Below are 16973 nucleotides of genomic sequence, written 5' to 3'. Positions count from 1 at the left end.
ACTTGAGATGCACATGCAGCACTGAATATCCCATGTCTTCATGATCCCAGCCTGTCACTGCTGGGCAGGTGGAGAAGGAGTGGACTTGGCCTTTTATTTTGATGAATTTTTTTTAAAAGCTAAAACTACATAAATTAATGATTCAGTGACTACTGGGAATAGAGTCATTTTTCCTGATAAAATGAGAAGACAATAAACCATCAAAATTTGATGTCATGGCTGTTAAATTCTGTAATTTTATACTTCCATTGATCAGAAAATGAATTTATGGCTATGTATTTTCAGCATTGTAAAAGTCCATGTAATTTAATTTTTAATCTAAGGTCAAAAGTGAATTAGCATAATAATATCTGAACTTCACTGCCCTGAAATCCCCTGACAGACATCTTTCTGACTTCTGCTATTATAAAAACTGATCCCATTGGTTCCTGACCCTGTTAAAGTTGTTCCTAGATAAGCTTTGCAAGGGTAGTTTATGAGAGCCTGTTTGAATAAGCAGTCCTTAGATGATGCCTTTGTGCTGGTGGGATGGCTGTTTTTTGTGTGAGAAATTAGCACCACAGAGAGAGCCTTTATCAATCCTGATGCTTGTTATGATTTCCCCTTCAGTCTCATAAACTTTGTTAAAAATCTCACTGCTTTTCTTCAGTCAGGTTTGACAACATTAAGTTATGTTCAAAGTTATAAAATTATTTATGTCTGGGTTTTTTTCCTCCCTTTCATTTTAACACCTTAATGCCCTAGTATTCATGTACATTGTGTTTCACTGTTCAGCCTTTACATGCTTTTGTTGTCCTGGGTCTATATGTTAATTAATGCCTTCTCTGTGTTTTGAAGGTCCATTAGTTTAAAGGCCTAATGCCACAAGTGTTTAAATCTTGAGTTTAAAATGAAAAGCCAACAGCCACTTCTCAGTGTGGCAGAAGTCTTGTAATAACAATGTAAGAAGTGCATGTAATGCCATAATGTGTCTTTGGTTTGAGAGGATTTGATCCAGGGGGGCATTTCAGGCACCTGGCTCTGGCAGCAGAATCTGGGCTTGTGGCTTCTCTATTATAAAATGCAGGGGAGAAATAGAAAACCCGTAATTAAGAAAACCAGAACTGGGAAATTCAGAATTAGGAAACTTTTTGAAAAGCAGCATGCTGAAATGAAATGTAAATGGGGAAGACAAGGGTGAAGTGAAGAGACCAGGAATGGGGTCCTGTTAGAAATCCTCTTAGGATTCCCTTGATTTTTCTTACACTTGTCTTCCTCAGCAAGTTTGGGAATACCAAAACTCTGTGTCTGTGAGTGAAGTGCAGCCACACCTGAGTTTGGAGCTCCTGTGGCCATCTCCTGGAGAGTTCCATCCATGCATAGATACACAGGATTCTGTAAAATCCTGCTTTTCATCTGGACTGACGAGCCTCAGCTCAGCACGATGTACCAGGTGTACTAAGATACCTGACAGTCTTTTAGAGATAGCTGGGATATTTCTGCTTCAGGCCCTGTGCTACAGTTAGAATTGTTAAAATAATCCAGCTCCCAGAGAAAGCAGCCCAGTTGCAGGATCACTTCACAAGGCTGGAGAGTCAGGGTCAGGCTTCCCATCCCTTCAGGCTGGGCAAAGTCATTTGCAAACCGAGGGCTCCGTGCTCTGCACCTCCAACGTGGCAATACAGTGTATCAGGATAATGATGAAGGCACTGAGGTCTCTTGGAGAAATGTCATTTAATTATTCATTGTGAACTGCTGGTTGAACTCTGCTGGCTGGGTCACGCAGGTTTTTGAGCTGCTTTGTAAGCAGAGGAAAATGCAGGAGGGAATTCAATACAGTATCCCTGCCTGTTAATTATTTGCCTACTGATCCATGGAAAAACCCAAACATTACAGGCATTAAACTAGCTATTGAAGTTAGCATTAGTGAGCAGCTCTGCCACAGGCAAAGGCAGAAAAATGATAAGGAAAAGATGGCTTATAGGAACAAGTCACACTTGTTTTTCTGTTGCTGCTATTTACTTTGAACATCTTTAGGTGGGTCTTTCTGGTGCTAAGAATGCATGGACTAATGGTATGATTGGGTAATATCTCATTTTCATTTGCATAATTCAAGTGAAACCAACAATTTTTTCCAACTAAGGGCAGCATAAATGCAGTGCCAGCAATCCCAAGCGTGACTGAGTGCAGGAAGGGAATGCAGGTGATGATAGTTCATCACATGGCTAAAAAAAACAAAGTAGAAAACAGCTACAGTATCAAAAAAAGAAAAAAAATTGAGGGGCAGTTACTCATTTAGGTGATCTTTTATTTAAAGGAAATAGATTTTTTTTTTTTTTTTGAAGCACCAGGTGCATGTCTTGTGGTTTAGAAGTAGGAGGAATTCCACTTAGACATGCATTTGCAGAATAAAGACCTCAGGAGCTGCCAAGTATATTCTTTGCAGATTGTTAAAGCACTGCATGAAAGACTGAGATTCCAGTTGTGAGAAGAAAAGAAACAAAGCCCAAAGTCGCCCACTTTCTGCTAAGACCAGTCTTCTGTCCAGGAAAGGAAGGCTGTACCTACCAGGAGGTCTGACAGGAGGGGAGCTCTGGGTTCTCCAGAAGAGAAGAGCAGGCAAAGGCTGAGTGCACAAAACTTGTGCCACCCCTACTTGTAGCCATCCAAGGAGAACAAATTAATTACTTAAAAACTGAGAACAGGCGTGGAGTGCTGCTCACTTAGCAAGACTAAAGGGTTCAGGATCTGGTCAGACTCGAATCACTAATTATAATCATCCCAGTAATTGCAGAAAAGTACTGCAGCTGGGAGGTGATTATGGATTTGTATACACCTCAGCTTCTCCTTTCTAAACTGTGTGAGGCAGCACCCTATTATCTTCCTTTTGTTCCCTTACTTCTCACTTACTTCTTTGCTTAGCACTGCAGGGGAAAAACACAGAAAAAATATTGAGCTCCACAAAATGCAATTAAATCCTCTCTTTAAGTGCCAAGGGCTGGAGGTGAGGAGGGGAAGTAGGAAATTTCATCTTTTCTCTTGTGTTTTGAGTACTTAGAAGTTGCCTATGAAATGAAGTACTTCAGGTTTCATGAGTGGCTGGTGGGAGGCAGGGTCAGCATCATGATATCTAGGAAAACAAGAGTGCAGAAGGGTAAGATATGTTCAACAAAGATGCTCCACACTTCAAGTATTCTTTTTCTGGGAAAAAAGATATCATACATCTAGTTTTGAGTGTACTTATAACCTTATACTGTATTAGCACAATAAAACTAATTTCTTATCAGTAGAAAATTTTGATATTTAAAAAATATAAATGGTGGAAGATGTGATTACATTTCAGATTAGTTTTCTCTATCTATCAAGGATATCCAGGCATTTGAAAAAGAATGCAAAACTTGAAAATAGAGAGTGGCACTTATTTTTCTGCAAGTTTGTTTCTCTGTTTCTCCATATTTATTTCTTGGCATTGACTGGACTGCCCAAGTAGTGTTACCGTCACCCAAAATGGCAAAGACTAATTCAGTGTGTGACTGACTCTAAGAATATCTCAAGCTGGGTTGGACTCATAAGGATGATGGAGTCCAACTGCTTGCCCCTTGCAGAATCACCTAAAACTAAGCCATGTGTCACCAAGAGCCAGCTGGTATGTGTGAATAGGGGAAAGAAAAATTCACAAAAGGGGTGAAATGAAAAGAATTGAGAAGGAGCAGGAGGACACTGCTGACAGTGTTTTGCAAACTCTGTTCTATGTATCTATTATGTGTGCCAGCAGTGGTAACAAAAGATCTTAACACCCCTCAAACAATTTGAAGTTAGAGTTTTTGCTTCTACAAATCACTGTAGCCACTATTCACAGTCAGTCATTAGCCCTGGACACTGAAAGGGGGTGGCAAGTTACTGGGTTCTTCCCAGAATTGTGAGATAATTGTTTTGTAAGATGATGGCATCAGACTGTGAGCCATAATCAGGGCACACTGAGGACCAGCGGGGTTTGGGACTTACTGGAATACATTTTGCTGGCATGAAGAACAGGACAGCCCTGCATATTGTCCTTCTGTGATGTAAAGAAAACAAGATTCCCTTTTTGTGTGGAGAGTCAGAGCTGAGCACTTCCATTTCCCTCCAAGAAGTAGGGTGGAGATAAAATCCCATGAGATCCTGGTTGTATCTGCAGAACTGTGTCAAGGTCGGGATTGAAGGCACTTGAGATGGTGTTTCATGTTCAGACTCCGGTGTTTATTGTTTCTTATCAACAAAACAGCCTCACAGCCATGAGTTCTGCAGCCTTTCATTAGCAAGGCATAAAATGGCCAAATATCTCGTGTTACAAGGTCTTTTAAGACTAAACTATCCAAGAAATGACACCTAGATTATTTTCCCTTCTTACCCAATAACTAACCCCTCAAAACCCTCAATGTGGACTTTTCTGTCCAATTCCAAACTATCACCCAAACCCATGAAGAAGAAGAAAGAAGAAGGTGAAAAAGAACAACCTGCCTCTGCCCTAAAACATCTATCTTGCTTCATATATTTTTCTATATTCTAAAACCCCAAACTCTTAAGTTTTCCATCCTGTGATATTACACACTTCTAACCAACTACACACCTGTAATCCCAGTGCTATTAATCAGTTTTGGAAGCCTTCTCCACAGCCTCAGGTCAAATGCAGTGTTCTATTGTGGGTCTGTGCCTTTCAGCACAGAAAGCCCAAAATTCTCAGCATCCAGGGTTCCAACACAACTGCTGTGTAAGACACCAGTGAGAGCAGGAAACACAGGCTCCTGCAAAGGGACAATCTCCCTGTTTCAGAACACAACACTTCTCTGTCCATTACATCCCTTGGAGATCCCTGCTGGGTGAGGACCCTTTAAGAGCTCTAATAATGGCAGTGCAGAAGGTCTCAGGAATTTTGCAGGTGTTGGCATGCTGATAACAGGGCAGGGAAGAGCCAGAGGGACTGTGGGAAGCTGAAGGGAAGAGTTTGAAGGTCCCTGAAGACAGGGACCTTCCGCAGAGCAGTGGTGACAAGTGCCGTGCCCAGCATCTCAGGCAGAAAAATTCCAGATTTGATATCATCTGGGGGGGGATCAATAGGTTTTTGAGAGTCCTTGCAGAAAAATACCTGGGTTGCTCTCATTTTTTATTGATATCTCAAAAAGCAGTTATGCTGTGGGGAATGTTTTGGGGAGGAATCATGAACAGAATTCTGGGTGAACTTTGTCTCATCCTACTGAGGCTGATCTACATCATCACAAAAACTACAGTAAAAGTTGCTAGGTTTTCTCTAGCCTGGCTAACCTACCTCTAGGTATTTTGGTTATTCCCTTGAAATCCTGAAATTTGTTGAATGGATAGGTTTGGAATAATTGATGCTGTGGGCACTTCCCAGCAAGTAAGAGTCATTACAGTGTTTCTCATCCCAGGGGTTTATATGTGCATTATGTGGCTGTTTCTTGCAGAGGCTGAAGGAACTGAAACAGAGGGAGTTTGCTCGAAATGTAGCATCTAAGTCACGAAAAGATGAAAGAAAACAGGAGAAAGCCCTTCAACGTTTGCACAAGCTAGCTGAGCTAAGGAAAGAGAGAACCTGGTAAGTCCATAGCTGCTCAAACAGAAAATATACTTTTAAATAAGCCCTCTACTGTTAGCTGGTGCTGGGGGATGCAGGAGACCCTTGGCTGTAGCCACACACATTAATTTTTAGAGTGTTCTGGTAGCATTCTGTGCACAGTATTTGATTCACACTGTGTGCAGGAATGAATGTTTAACAGTGCTTTTTCAGCTGAGCTAAAATGACACATATTTTTAGTTTAAAAAAAAGATGTGTTTCATATATATTTCATAAAACCAGGCACTTTGGTTGAAAGCTGAGTGAACTAGGTCATGCATTTGCAGGCTGACACTACTTCATTGATGAGGTGAGGAACACAGTCTGTCTCTCTAGGATGTAACAGATCTCTGCGATTTCGTTTTCAAAATGCTCGCCTGGGAAAGCATCCAGAAACCTAGCTTTAGATCTCAGTAGCCAGATTTTTTTTTACATTAAAAGGTAAATGCTCCTTTTCCCCTGCTCAGCAGAGTGTTTACTTCCCTCTGCAAAAGTGAGTACTTGCTACTTGTTCTTTTTTGGTATTGTATCTAGGCAGGCTGTTGAAATTAGTGTTGAGCTTGCTTGTTGTGACTGAATTCTCAACATATGACACAATTCTGACACTGATAAACCACTGAAAAAAATATATGCTTGTCACAGTGTAATCTCTGGAGAAAAAAAAGGAAGGAAAAAATGTAGATGTTCATGTGCAAATGTTTTCTCTTTATTCAGCCTTCACCCCCCAAAAGATGAGCTAACAGAGAAGTCCAACTAAGCTGCAGCTCCTATTCAGAAATAATCTCTTTATTGGTAGTTTGGATGGTGGGCAGTGTCCTGAAACAAAATCAGGTGGAGGAGACATGAATGTTGTGGGGTCTGCTTGACAGGAGAGACACAACACTTAACTTTTTAATCTTCTGGTGATAACTCATGTGGAGACTCTTTCTCCTCCATGAGTGTTTTAACTGTTTATATTTTATACTTGAGTAAATTAGGTATCATTCCTCCTAAACATCTTCCAAAACCTGAATTTTGCATATTGCATGAGAAAGAGGAAAGAGGAACTTACTGTTTTCCTTTTTCCATGCTAATGAAGCACAGATTTTTTCAAACCTTTGTTGTTTCTGGATTATTTGGGGTTTTTTTAAATATCCTTTTGCTCGTTCCTGAAGGAGAATTTCTATCTGAGCCCGATTTATCTATTTCATTATTGCTATTTACTACTGCTTTGCATCCTTAGAGCTGTGACATAGGCAGACACATAGGATATTTTAAACTGGCATTATCTAGGCTGGTTCTGTAGAAGTTCACCATTTTGTTCTGTGAAAGAAAGGATTTGTGTGTGGGTTTAATATACATTTCAAATTTATAAAGAACTGGGCGAGTCAGGAATTCTCGTGAGGAATTCCTTTCTCATAAAACTTCTACTTTAATTTCTAGACCTGATAGGATAAAGACATTATTCTTCATCTCAGCACTACTTGGGGGTCCTAAATGACTCTTGAAAGCTTTACCAGTGACTCATCAGTGAGTATTGCTCTGCACTGTAAGACAGTGTGATTTGGCTACAACAAACAAACAAATGGTTTTAACAGAGGTCCATTACTCCTAGTGCTGAGCAGTTTTTGTGGATCCTGGAAAATTGTCAGCTTAAACACTTTTTGCTCTCCCCTTTGCTTCCTATTAAGTCAAATAGAACAGATGGGAAGAGGACATTAAATGAAGAACAGAAGTAGACAGTGATAAATTTTTTTCTCAAGAGGGATGAATCACTTACTTAACTTCTGCCAACTGAAATCCTCTCCCCAGATTTATTTCTCCATGAAAGAAAATGCTGAGATGGCGATGGTTTGGTCTGTGCACACAAATAGGATGGGAGCTGCTGGGGGATTGCCTGTGGGCAGAGCAGCAGTCACTGGAATGATGACTACGTGGGAAGTGCTCTATGAAGCACTCTCTGGTTTAATGTATTTTGCAACATGAAGGAATGTAAAACTGAAATCTGTAGTAATAGTGTAACCATGGTGGTCTGCTGGGAGGAGAAGCAAGATTTCTGTGGAGACAGATAGTTTCTTCTTTGGTCAGCCAGCGTGTCTAGGAAAAGTTAACTACTTTGTAGGAATATTAGTCCTTCAGCTGATAACTTCACATGAAGGAGCTCGGAGCATAATATTTACTCATCCATTTTTTTAGTACTAGTCAACTGATCTTTATTATAAAAGATGGCATTTTCTTGTTGTCTAAATATACATATCTACGGAGTCTTCCTCTTTCCTTAAAAAGCTCCCTTAAATACCAGTGTAATACCGTGTTTCTGTCAGCAGTTCTCTGAACAGTATTGACTCAAGGTTTCATTTTCCTTCCTAGTGCTCCTGGAAGCGGCCCTATGTTCAAATCCACCACAGTGACTGTGCGAGATGATTGCAATGACATCCCCAAAAGTGCTGCCGTAGATTCTGCCAAGAGCCAGGATTTCAGCTGTACACTAATGCACGATGCACAGAACTGCAAAGACATTGCTTCTGTTATTTCTTCTGCTCCTGGAGATGCAGGTAGTCATCAGTCCGACCCTAACAAATGCGGAGATCAGGTTCAAGGAACTCAAGGACACAGAGTTGGGTTCTCCTTTGCTTTTCCTAAGAAAGCAGCAGTCAAACTGGAGTCTTCAGCTGCTGTTTTCTATGAGTTTAATGAAGAGACCTCCATGGAGCATGGATTTAGCAGAAGGAGTAGGTTTGTTCCGGGAACGTGTAACCTTCAGTCTCCTTCAGCAGCAGAAATAGTTGTGTGCCCTGAGGAGAAACACAACTGTTTTCACCCACTGGTGGAAAAATGCATAGACACAGCAGAAGCTCCTGAAGCTCAGGAGTCAAAAGAGCTGCCCAGTGAAGGGAGCAGCGTGCTGGAGAGCCCAGCTTTGCCTGCTGCCATGTCCCACTCGAAGCAGCTGCTCTCCTCAGACACGGATGGCCACGGTGTGGATGTTAGCACGGCCGAATTAGGGGACCAAAGGCTGGCCCTGGTTGCAGACAGTGCCCAGGTCCTGCCCCTGGACAGCAGCGGGCACGAGCTGCAGGCAAACAGAGCTCCCGTGCAGGAACTTGTGGAGGATTGTTCCTCTCTGCAGGATGTTGCAGAGGAAAGTTGTAATGGTGGGAACAGTGATCCACCCGCAACTGAAACTGAAAGAAAAAATCTGGGGGATGATGCAGCAGTTCCATCACCCTCTGAAGAAGGTAGTGGAGCCCCAAAGAGCAAACCGGACATATACAAGAGACCCTGTCAGCCCTTTGTTCCTGTTCTTAGCAAATATGGATCAAATATTCTTCAGTGGCCATCAGAAATGTTAATTTACACAAGTACAGACCCATCAATTTCTTATAGCTGTAATCCTTTATATTTTGATTTTAAGTCGTCAAGAGCAAGTGAAAGCCAAGAAAAGCCCAAGCATCAACCAAAAATACCTCATTTGCACCATAAAACTGAATCTGATCATATCTTAGTCTCAGATTTTACAAAAAGACCTACTTCAGAGTGTGGTGATTATGAAGTAGAAGTGAATAAAAATGTGTGCAACTATACAATACCCCTGTTAAGTGATGTTTCCCTCTTCAGAAATTGTGACCTTGCAAAAAATCAAAACAAAGTGTCCTTGGATGAGTCATTCAGGATTAGAAAAATAGAAAAGTATCACATATCTCATAACCCCTTACGACAAAACACTGTGATAGATGAGAAATACAACAAATTCTGGATCAAAGAAGGCCATGAAAAATGGCTTCACAAAAGCAGAAAACGGAAAAGGAGAAGAAAATTATGTCATTGTCATTATCATCACTGTGGAGACACAACAGTAGCAGAAATGGAGATGTCTCCAGTTACTGAAAAAGAAGTTACTTATAGAGATGAAAATAAATATCAGCACCTCCCAAATAATGCAGAGAAGTGCAGGCACGATGCAGGAAATATCTGGTTAAGTGCAGGTGAGGTGCAGCAGTCACAGCCAAAATTTGGCATTGAAAATGGTCCTAAGAGAGTTGTGTCTGCATCAGATCACATACACTGGGACAGAGGCTGGTGTGACTTTTGGAGTGCAAAAAACAGTGGCCATCACCATGGTTGTAAGGGACCCCACAGAAAGAGCAGAGCGAGCTCCCGGAGGAAGGCAAAGCAGCTGAGCTCCAGGAGGCACAGCCTCAGGCACTCTAAAACATGCTGTAGCTGGAAAGCCAACAGGTCAAGCTGTAGCCCAGAGCATAAATGTTCAGGACAATGCAGTGAGGAGAAGGGGCTGAGCCAAAACCAGCCCACAAAGAGAGGTTACAGTGTTCTGACAGAAGAACCCGAGAAACCCCACCGCAAGCGGAGGCAGCACACCTATTCCTCTTCCTCGGATGAAAGCTCATGTGGGAAGGCATTACCAGCAGAGGAATATCTAAGGCAAGGACATGCTGTAGGTGCCTATCACAAGGCAAAAGGGAAACGCAGGAAAAGGAAGACTAGGATCCATCACGTTTTCCTTGACAGGAATGCAAAAAGCGAGACCTCTGAATCTTCCAAAGAAAATTCTGCGAATTCTACGTTAAATATTTTGGGGGGCTTACTGACTCAAGACAATCTAGAGGAAACTAGTGCAGCTCCTAGAGATGCGGATGCAAAAGATAGGGATGAAACAATGGAGCTGGAGGAGAGCAAGTCGCCTCTGGAAAGTGCTGGCCCGCAGGTGCTGGAAGACGATAAACCAGCGGCGTGCGCAGCGATGGAGAGCGCACCGGCCGCGCTTCCCGATGGCATCGTCACAGGTTCTGCTGCTTCTGCCGCCCCTGAGCAGAGCGCTCCAGCAGCTGCTGTCAAACAGGGTGCTCCCCAAGAGGGAAAGAAAAAGGAACATGCCAACAGTCGCGAAAGTCAAGCTCGTTACAAAGTTCCCGTCCCCAACAGGCACTTGGAACAAAGCGCTCCTAAATCCTATCTTTGCCATTATGAGCTGGCCGAGTCTCTACCGCACGAGAAAATGGGCGAGGTGGCCGGTGAATGGGTGCAGTGTAACCCCGGCATCTTCAGCAGCCCGCCGCCCTTGCCATTCAAAGAAGCACACGTGAACACTCACACCTTTCTAACCACCGAGCAGTTAATAGCCCCCTTCCCGCTGCCCGAGCAGACTCTGCTATTCCCTCCCGACAGCCCCGAGAAGTTCAAGGAGCTCCCGTCGGAGGCGTATCAGCAGATGGTGCCGCAGGCCGTGCTGTCGGGTAAAGTGAAGTTCGCCTTCGCCCCGCCGGCCGTGCAGCCGCCGCTGCCGCCGCCGCCGCCGCTGCGCTCCGCCTCGGTGACCACGATCCAGCACACGGTGCTGCAGCAGCACGGCGGCGCGCTCAAGCTGCTGCAGCCCCACCAGCAGTTCCTGTCGCAGGTGCCGGCTCTGTCCAGAGCGCCCCTGCCCGCCGTGGCCGTGGCCCCGCGGCTGTGCCCGGCGGGACACGCCGCGCTGCTGGCCCCGCCGCACCTGCCGCTGCTGCCGCCCGCGCCGCTGCCGCCCGCCCCGCTGGCCTTGCCCCCGCTGCCGCACGCCGTCTTCCCCTCCCTGCTGGCCCCGCACCCGGCTGTCATCCCCCTGCAGCCGCTCTTCTAGGACACCCAGGCGGGGAAAAGCCTTTGCTGTTTCTGCAGTCCTCCCGCCCCGAGCTTTGCAAAGCGGTTCTGGGAACTAAAGTGGTTAAAATCCCTCCTTCCTCGGGAAGCATTTACTGTAAGTATAATGATGCAACGGACGTTCATGGCAAGTTCAGACCTATACTATTGCTAAAGCACTGAATAGTCTGATACTGATTATGAACTATATATATATATGTGAAAATCATGTCTTAGAATATGTATAATGTATATAAAATATATTTATAGTTCTATAACTTATGTTGTAAAGTATTCACTTTTTGTTTTTTATCTTTGTGTATTTGCACCTATTTAATGTTTAGACAAAGCTGATGCACTATGTTTTGTACTATGTTCTCTGAAACTGTAAATCTAGTGACAAACTATCTCTTGCAATAAATTTTTGTTAACTACTTAAGTATATCAAAAATCTTTCATTATAAGCCTCATGGATGTTGTTCTTCCATATCCTTCTGCAGCTGAATAGCATCCTCTCCCCCTGCTATGTTGGGATAACCAGGTTTCCTACACGTCAGTGATTTATCAGGAAGGCTCAGAGGCCAATACCTCAAGGGCAGCTGTCTCACCAAGCCAGAGAGAAAGGGTAATAGATGTGTTCGTGTTAGCAGCTTGATGTCACCGTGACAAATTTTGCCCACTTGTACTATGTGCACACACTGCTGACTGGTGGAGCTGATCCCTTTTATACTAAACCACAGAAAGGCAAGGTAACAAATATAATGCTGGTGATGGAAGGGGAAGAAAGGCCAATATTGACAGCAGTTTGGTTTTGATGGAATATTGCTTGTAGTGGAAAGGTAGAGCCTTGGTTCCACCAAGCCATTTCTCTGATGGCCCACAGGTCTGTTGGAGAGCGGTCTTTGCTGCTGGGCAGTGTCTGAAGGCAGCAGGAGCACAACAGCATGAAGGGGAGGTCAGGAAACCCACCAGGGTTTGATACAAATTCTTACCTCACTTCACCCCCTTACTTCCTGCAGCATTTCACTAAAGAAGCAGAATAACACAGAGTAGAGATTAATTGAAGTAATAATATACCGCCATTGTTTCTAACTGTATTTCAGAGACTTCTCCCTACCTCTGCAGCCTTTTCATTGCTGTCAGATCTCACCCAGCTTTAGCTGGTGAAATCTCCTCATTTGCTTTAGCATGAGGTATATCAGAGCCATGCCTGCGATGGTCCAGAATAAAAGCAGAAGTCATTTTGAGATGGAGCCATCCCTCTGAGTTAAAATGAAGTGTTATCATGTGAGTGAAGCCAAGGATTTGCAGCATGAAGGTTAGTGCTAGAAGTAGGCCTTCCATAATAAAAGGTAGATAGGCTCTCCCAATTAATTACTTCTTTTCACCTTTTTATATACTATAATAAATTCATATAAAGTAGAACTGAAAGAATAGAGAATTCTAAGTATTATTAATATACATTGCATATTAATAGCTACAGGCGTTAACTGCAAAATAATGCTATATCTTACAACATATATATCTGGATCTTATTTTCTGCATCCATAGCATTAGAGCTTACCTGTATGGATATTGCAATTTTAGGATAATATTACATTAAAACTATGGTAAACAACATCTTGCCGCTGTGATTACAGAGTCATCTGCTCCAGGGACGTGAGTTTCCCACATTGTATGGTTGCAAAGGGCTAATCTGTGTTAAAAGGCAAAGAGTTGATAAGGAAGAGCAGATGAGCAGCCAGGTTTTGGAGAGTGCCCAGATTCCCCACCTGAGAATGCAGCAGGGAGTGGGAGTGGGGTGCACCCACCCCTGTATTGCCAGAGGGAAGGCATATTTTCCCTAGGTCCAGCTTCAGGTGGATGCCCATTTCTATTCACACGGTACCTAAAGAATACAGGACTAAGTGACTTTATACTCCTTTATTTCAAGAGTCTGCCTGCACAAGGTGTTTGTCTCCACCACCTCCTGTGGCCGAGCACTGGATTCTGTTGGAAGTGGGAGGGTTGTCCTGGGTCACTTGGGTCCCTTGGGTGACGTGTCCTGGCCTCTGCCCTTCTGCCCTCCTCTCTGGGAGCCAGCACACACTGTGCCCTGCGTTCTGATCTCCCATCAAGGACGAAATCCATCTCATCTCAGAGCAGTACAGTAAGAAAAAAAAAGAATCCACATAACACAAATACGGTTGCACGTTCTGGCAGAATAAAAACAGCCAATTAAAAATTTTCAGTTGCAATGTTCATTGAAAAATCTCATCTGTGAACTTGGAAGTCCACATTTTTTTCACCAAAATGTTCCAACAGCTTTGAGTTCTTCTTTTTCCTTACAATTTAAATTATTTTAGGTTGTTAAACAGTTTTAAGACATTGCACAATTCTTTATTATCTACTGTAATTGCTGTTCAATAGTGTATAAACTATTTAAAATAAAAGACTAATAACCATAAAATGTAATAATTTTCTAAGATGGTATTGCCTTTAATGCTAGAACTGTTTGTATATGTGACTTCATATGTAAAAGCAAAAGCAGTATAAAAATAAATCATAAGTTAAATTTCAAATTGAACACACTAAATTAAATTACCTAATGAAATATTCTTTTGAGTTTCTGATTTATTATTAAATACATAACTTCTAGTAAGTTATAGAAGGGTAGTTCTTTTGTATCTTTTATCTAGTATTTTAGATTAAATGTGTATTTTTATTCCATAAATTGGTAATCTAATTTAGAAACAAAAACTATTGCAAGTCATAAATAATTGAATTTTTATAATTCTAAATAAATTCTACCCAATTCCTTAAATCTAAGTAATTTACTTCTCAATTTACAAATTTGCACAGATCTAGACTGTCTATCCTCCTGGCCACTTTGCCAAATTTAGAATTTACTGGGATTTCTTCCTAGTGCAAGCAGTAAAAGTGTTGTTCCCAAAGGGCAACAGAATTAGACCTTGGGATCGAGCCCTATGTGAGGTTAGAGAATTTGTGATTTCCCAGAGCAGCTCTGAAAAGGCAGTCTGTTCCATTGAGATGAGAAGAAAATCTTTATTTTGGTCCTTAGAAAGTTTCCAGCCTGCCCAGACTGACCTTCCTGGGGACATTCCATTTCTCAGGTAATGTGAGCCATGAAATAATGGTCCAGAGGAGCTCTTGGGCATTAAGGAACGTTGTGAGGGACACTTGGGAGCAACTGGGCTCTTGTCTTGTGTCTCTTTTGTCTGTAAGTACACAGAACTTTTAAAATGGTGACAATATATGCAAAGAACGGGGTTGTGATTTGGTTTCCTTCACAATCTAGAAGCTGTAAGAGCTGTTAATTGCTGGGGGGAAATCACCAGATTTCAGATTCTGCGTGAGTGAGCGATGGGTTGTGGCCCACGGAGAACCTGCAGGTCACAGACTTTGGTAAAGGAAACACTTTGTGTGGAGGATCATTGAGTGAGAACGTTTTTACCTTTCAGATTAATCAAACAACAAAATGGTCATGAAGCAATGTCTTCCTTACTGAAATGTTAACTTTTTATTAGCTTATCAGCTCTTTGCACTTGTAAGAGTCATTTTGGGTATGGTATTGAAACAAAGCTTTAAAAGGCAATTGGAACATCCAATTTTCTTTACTCCTGTACATGATGATGTGCTCCTAATACAACAGATCACACAGACATAATATTTCTGACATATTTATTTTCTACAACTGTGCTTTTCCCTCAAAATACTTGTTTTCCGTTATGATAATATTTACTTCATATGCTGCAGTTAAAATACAGCTTTAAATATATTTGTTCAGATTCTTCCTTGGTGTAAATTTATGTACAGCTTCTGGCTTATGTTTGTAACCACCAAAAATCACTCGTGCTGCAATACCCAGGGTTTTGTTAACTGCCCCAGATTAAGGCAATACATTATGACCATGTGAATGTATTTTGAAGACAGCTCCTTTTTGTAAGTAAGGTGGTAAATTTTAATCTGATGGGTATTTTGCTGTGGTGCTCAGAGTCTACATGTTCTAAACTCCATACATTCATTTTCTGCTCTCCAATTACTGTATATTGCCTAAAGGCTTGTGTATGTGTAGCAGTGCACACATTTATGCAATGTGCCTACCAGCTGTAAAATATTACAGTGCTATATTAACTCTTTTTATTGAAAGTAAAGACATTTTTACTGTATAAAGATCATTGAATATTTTTAAATTAACATGACTGACTATCTAAATGTGTATGTTATTTCATAGATCACTTTGATTTAGTATTTGCAGCAGGCATGGTTTTGTACATTATGTCCTTCCTTCTCCTCTTTACTTCAGGAACACTGTCAAGTTTTCTCTTTTTCTCTGTGACTAAAATTATCAGAGTTTATGGGAATTTGCTTATTTATGAAAATGAACCCGGCTATTTTATTACTTTCATCTGCAATAATTAGTGTACCAACTTTACGAATTATACGACATCTTATTTTTGCTTCAAGCTTCTCTTTTATTTTATGGATATTATAAAAGGTTGAGAGAATTTCTACCCTGAGTCTAAAGTTTGACCTGTTAGTGAATTTCAGAAACCAATGGAGTCTAAAACAGATTTGCCATTAGTGTTACTGAGGATTTATTTTGACCTGGAGCATTAGACCTCTTTATTTATTAAAACTGCCTAATACTTGCTGCTTTCAGTTAAATAATAATTTTATAAGGTGTGATAAGGAGCACAATCCAGTAAAGGAAAATGAATCAATTTTTAATCAGTCTTCTACTTTCTTTGTTGTCAAGTCGTTTATATAATTAATGACTATAAAGTTATATCTTTAAGATTTCTGTTCTGTATCATCAGTGTTTTGAAACACATACATGCACCTTCTAGTCTAATACCAAAGAGAAAAACAGTTCATGGGAATGTTGATTTCTTTACCTGTACAGGCTCACTTAGACGTTTTAATAAGTAGAACTACATTAATACAATATGCAGGTAACATAATGCAGCAGTAGTCTTTATTTTTGCTGGGATAAGATCAAAATGTGCAAATCCATGTAGAGAAAAGCATTAGTAAGCTTCAAATGTGAACCCACAATGAATACAGTATTATTTATGAGAATTAAAGTTGGTTCTTAAATCAGAAGTGGTGTTTGTTTGCTATGAATGAGACTTTAAAAGATAATTTTTTTTTCCTCAAAAGAAACAGCAAACAGGGAAAAAATTTTGAAAATACTTGTTTTTAAATCAGCTGGATAAAACCTGTGTACCTTTCCCATGGATAAGAAACAACAAGTAAGTGTTGGACATTCAAAATCCTACATGTTATAAGGAAAATTTTTACACTTTTAGTACAGTCTTACCTTGATTTAATCCAGTGAAACCTGCAGGAGGAATTAGAAGATTCATTTAAATGAATGTATTTGCACTACTGTGATTACAGAGAAAGTGAAGCCCAGCTCACGTCCAAATTTTTTGTTGCAATCCAAGTCAGATTTAGCAGCCTAAGTAACTTGACCCCAAACCTTCTTGCATGCAACAGACTCCTCTATAAATGGCTTTGATGTCACCAGAGTGACAAGAATGACAGTGGAATCAGTGAAATCTCTCCTCCCTGCCAATAATGCCCACTGAAGCAATCACTGTAGGAGATGCTGGAAGGAGGAAATCTGAATTGGACAATGCCTAAATCATACTTTTTTGTGGCATTTTAAGTGGAAATGGAACCTTACTTGCATTTTTTTGTTTATACATCTACAGGTGTGCATGTGTGTGTTTGTACTCATGTACCAGGCTACTGGTTTAGGATT

General features: G+C 41.3%; 1 protein-coding gene across 5 annotated transcripts in view; it reads left to right on the top strand.

Annotated features, from left to right (window-relative positions):
* The window catches only part of ZNF804A (zinc finger protein 804A), a 229914-nt gene that overhangs the window by 136243 nt on the left and 76698 nt on the right, over window positions 1-16973 (top strand). For 3 of the 5 annotated variants that reach the window (XM_072931621.1, XM_072931619.1, XM_072931618.1), the window contains 2 exons: window positions 5442-5572; window positions 7940-11321. In XM_072931621.1, coding sequence (XP_072787722.1) covers window positions 5442-5572; window positions 7940-11204 — 3396 coding nt within the window. In that variant the 3' untranslated portion in view covers window positions 11205-11321. Of the gene's footprint in view, window positions 1-5441; window positions 5573-7939; window positions 13800-16973 lie in introns of those variants that run through there. The other 2 variants (XM_072931620.1, XM_030277906.4) reach the window with 2 other exon arrangements.

This window comes from Taeniopygia guttata, chromosome 7 (genome assembly GCF_048771995.1).
Source record: "Taeniopygia guttata chromosome 7, bTaeGut7.mat, whole genome shotgun sequence".
Lineage (NCBI taxonomy): Eukaryota > Metazoa > Chordata > Aves > Passeriformes > Estrildidae > Taeniopygia > Taeniopygia guttata.
The sequence above is the reverse complement of the archived record's forward strand: the minus strand, read 5'-3'. Positions and strand labels throughout refer to the sequence as shown.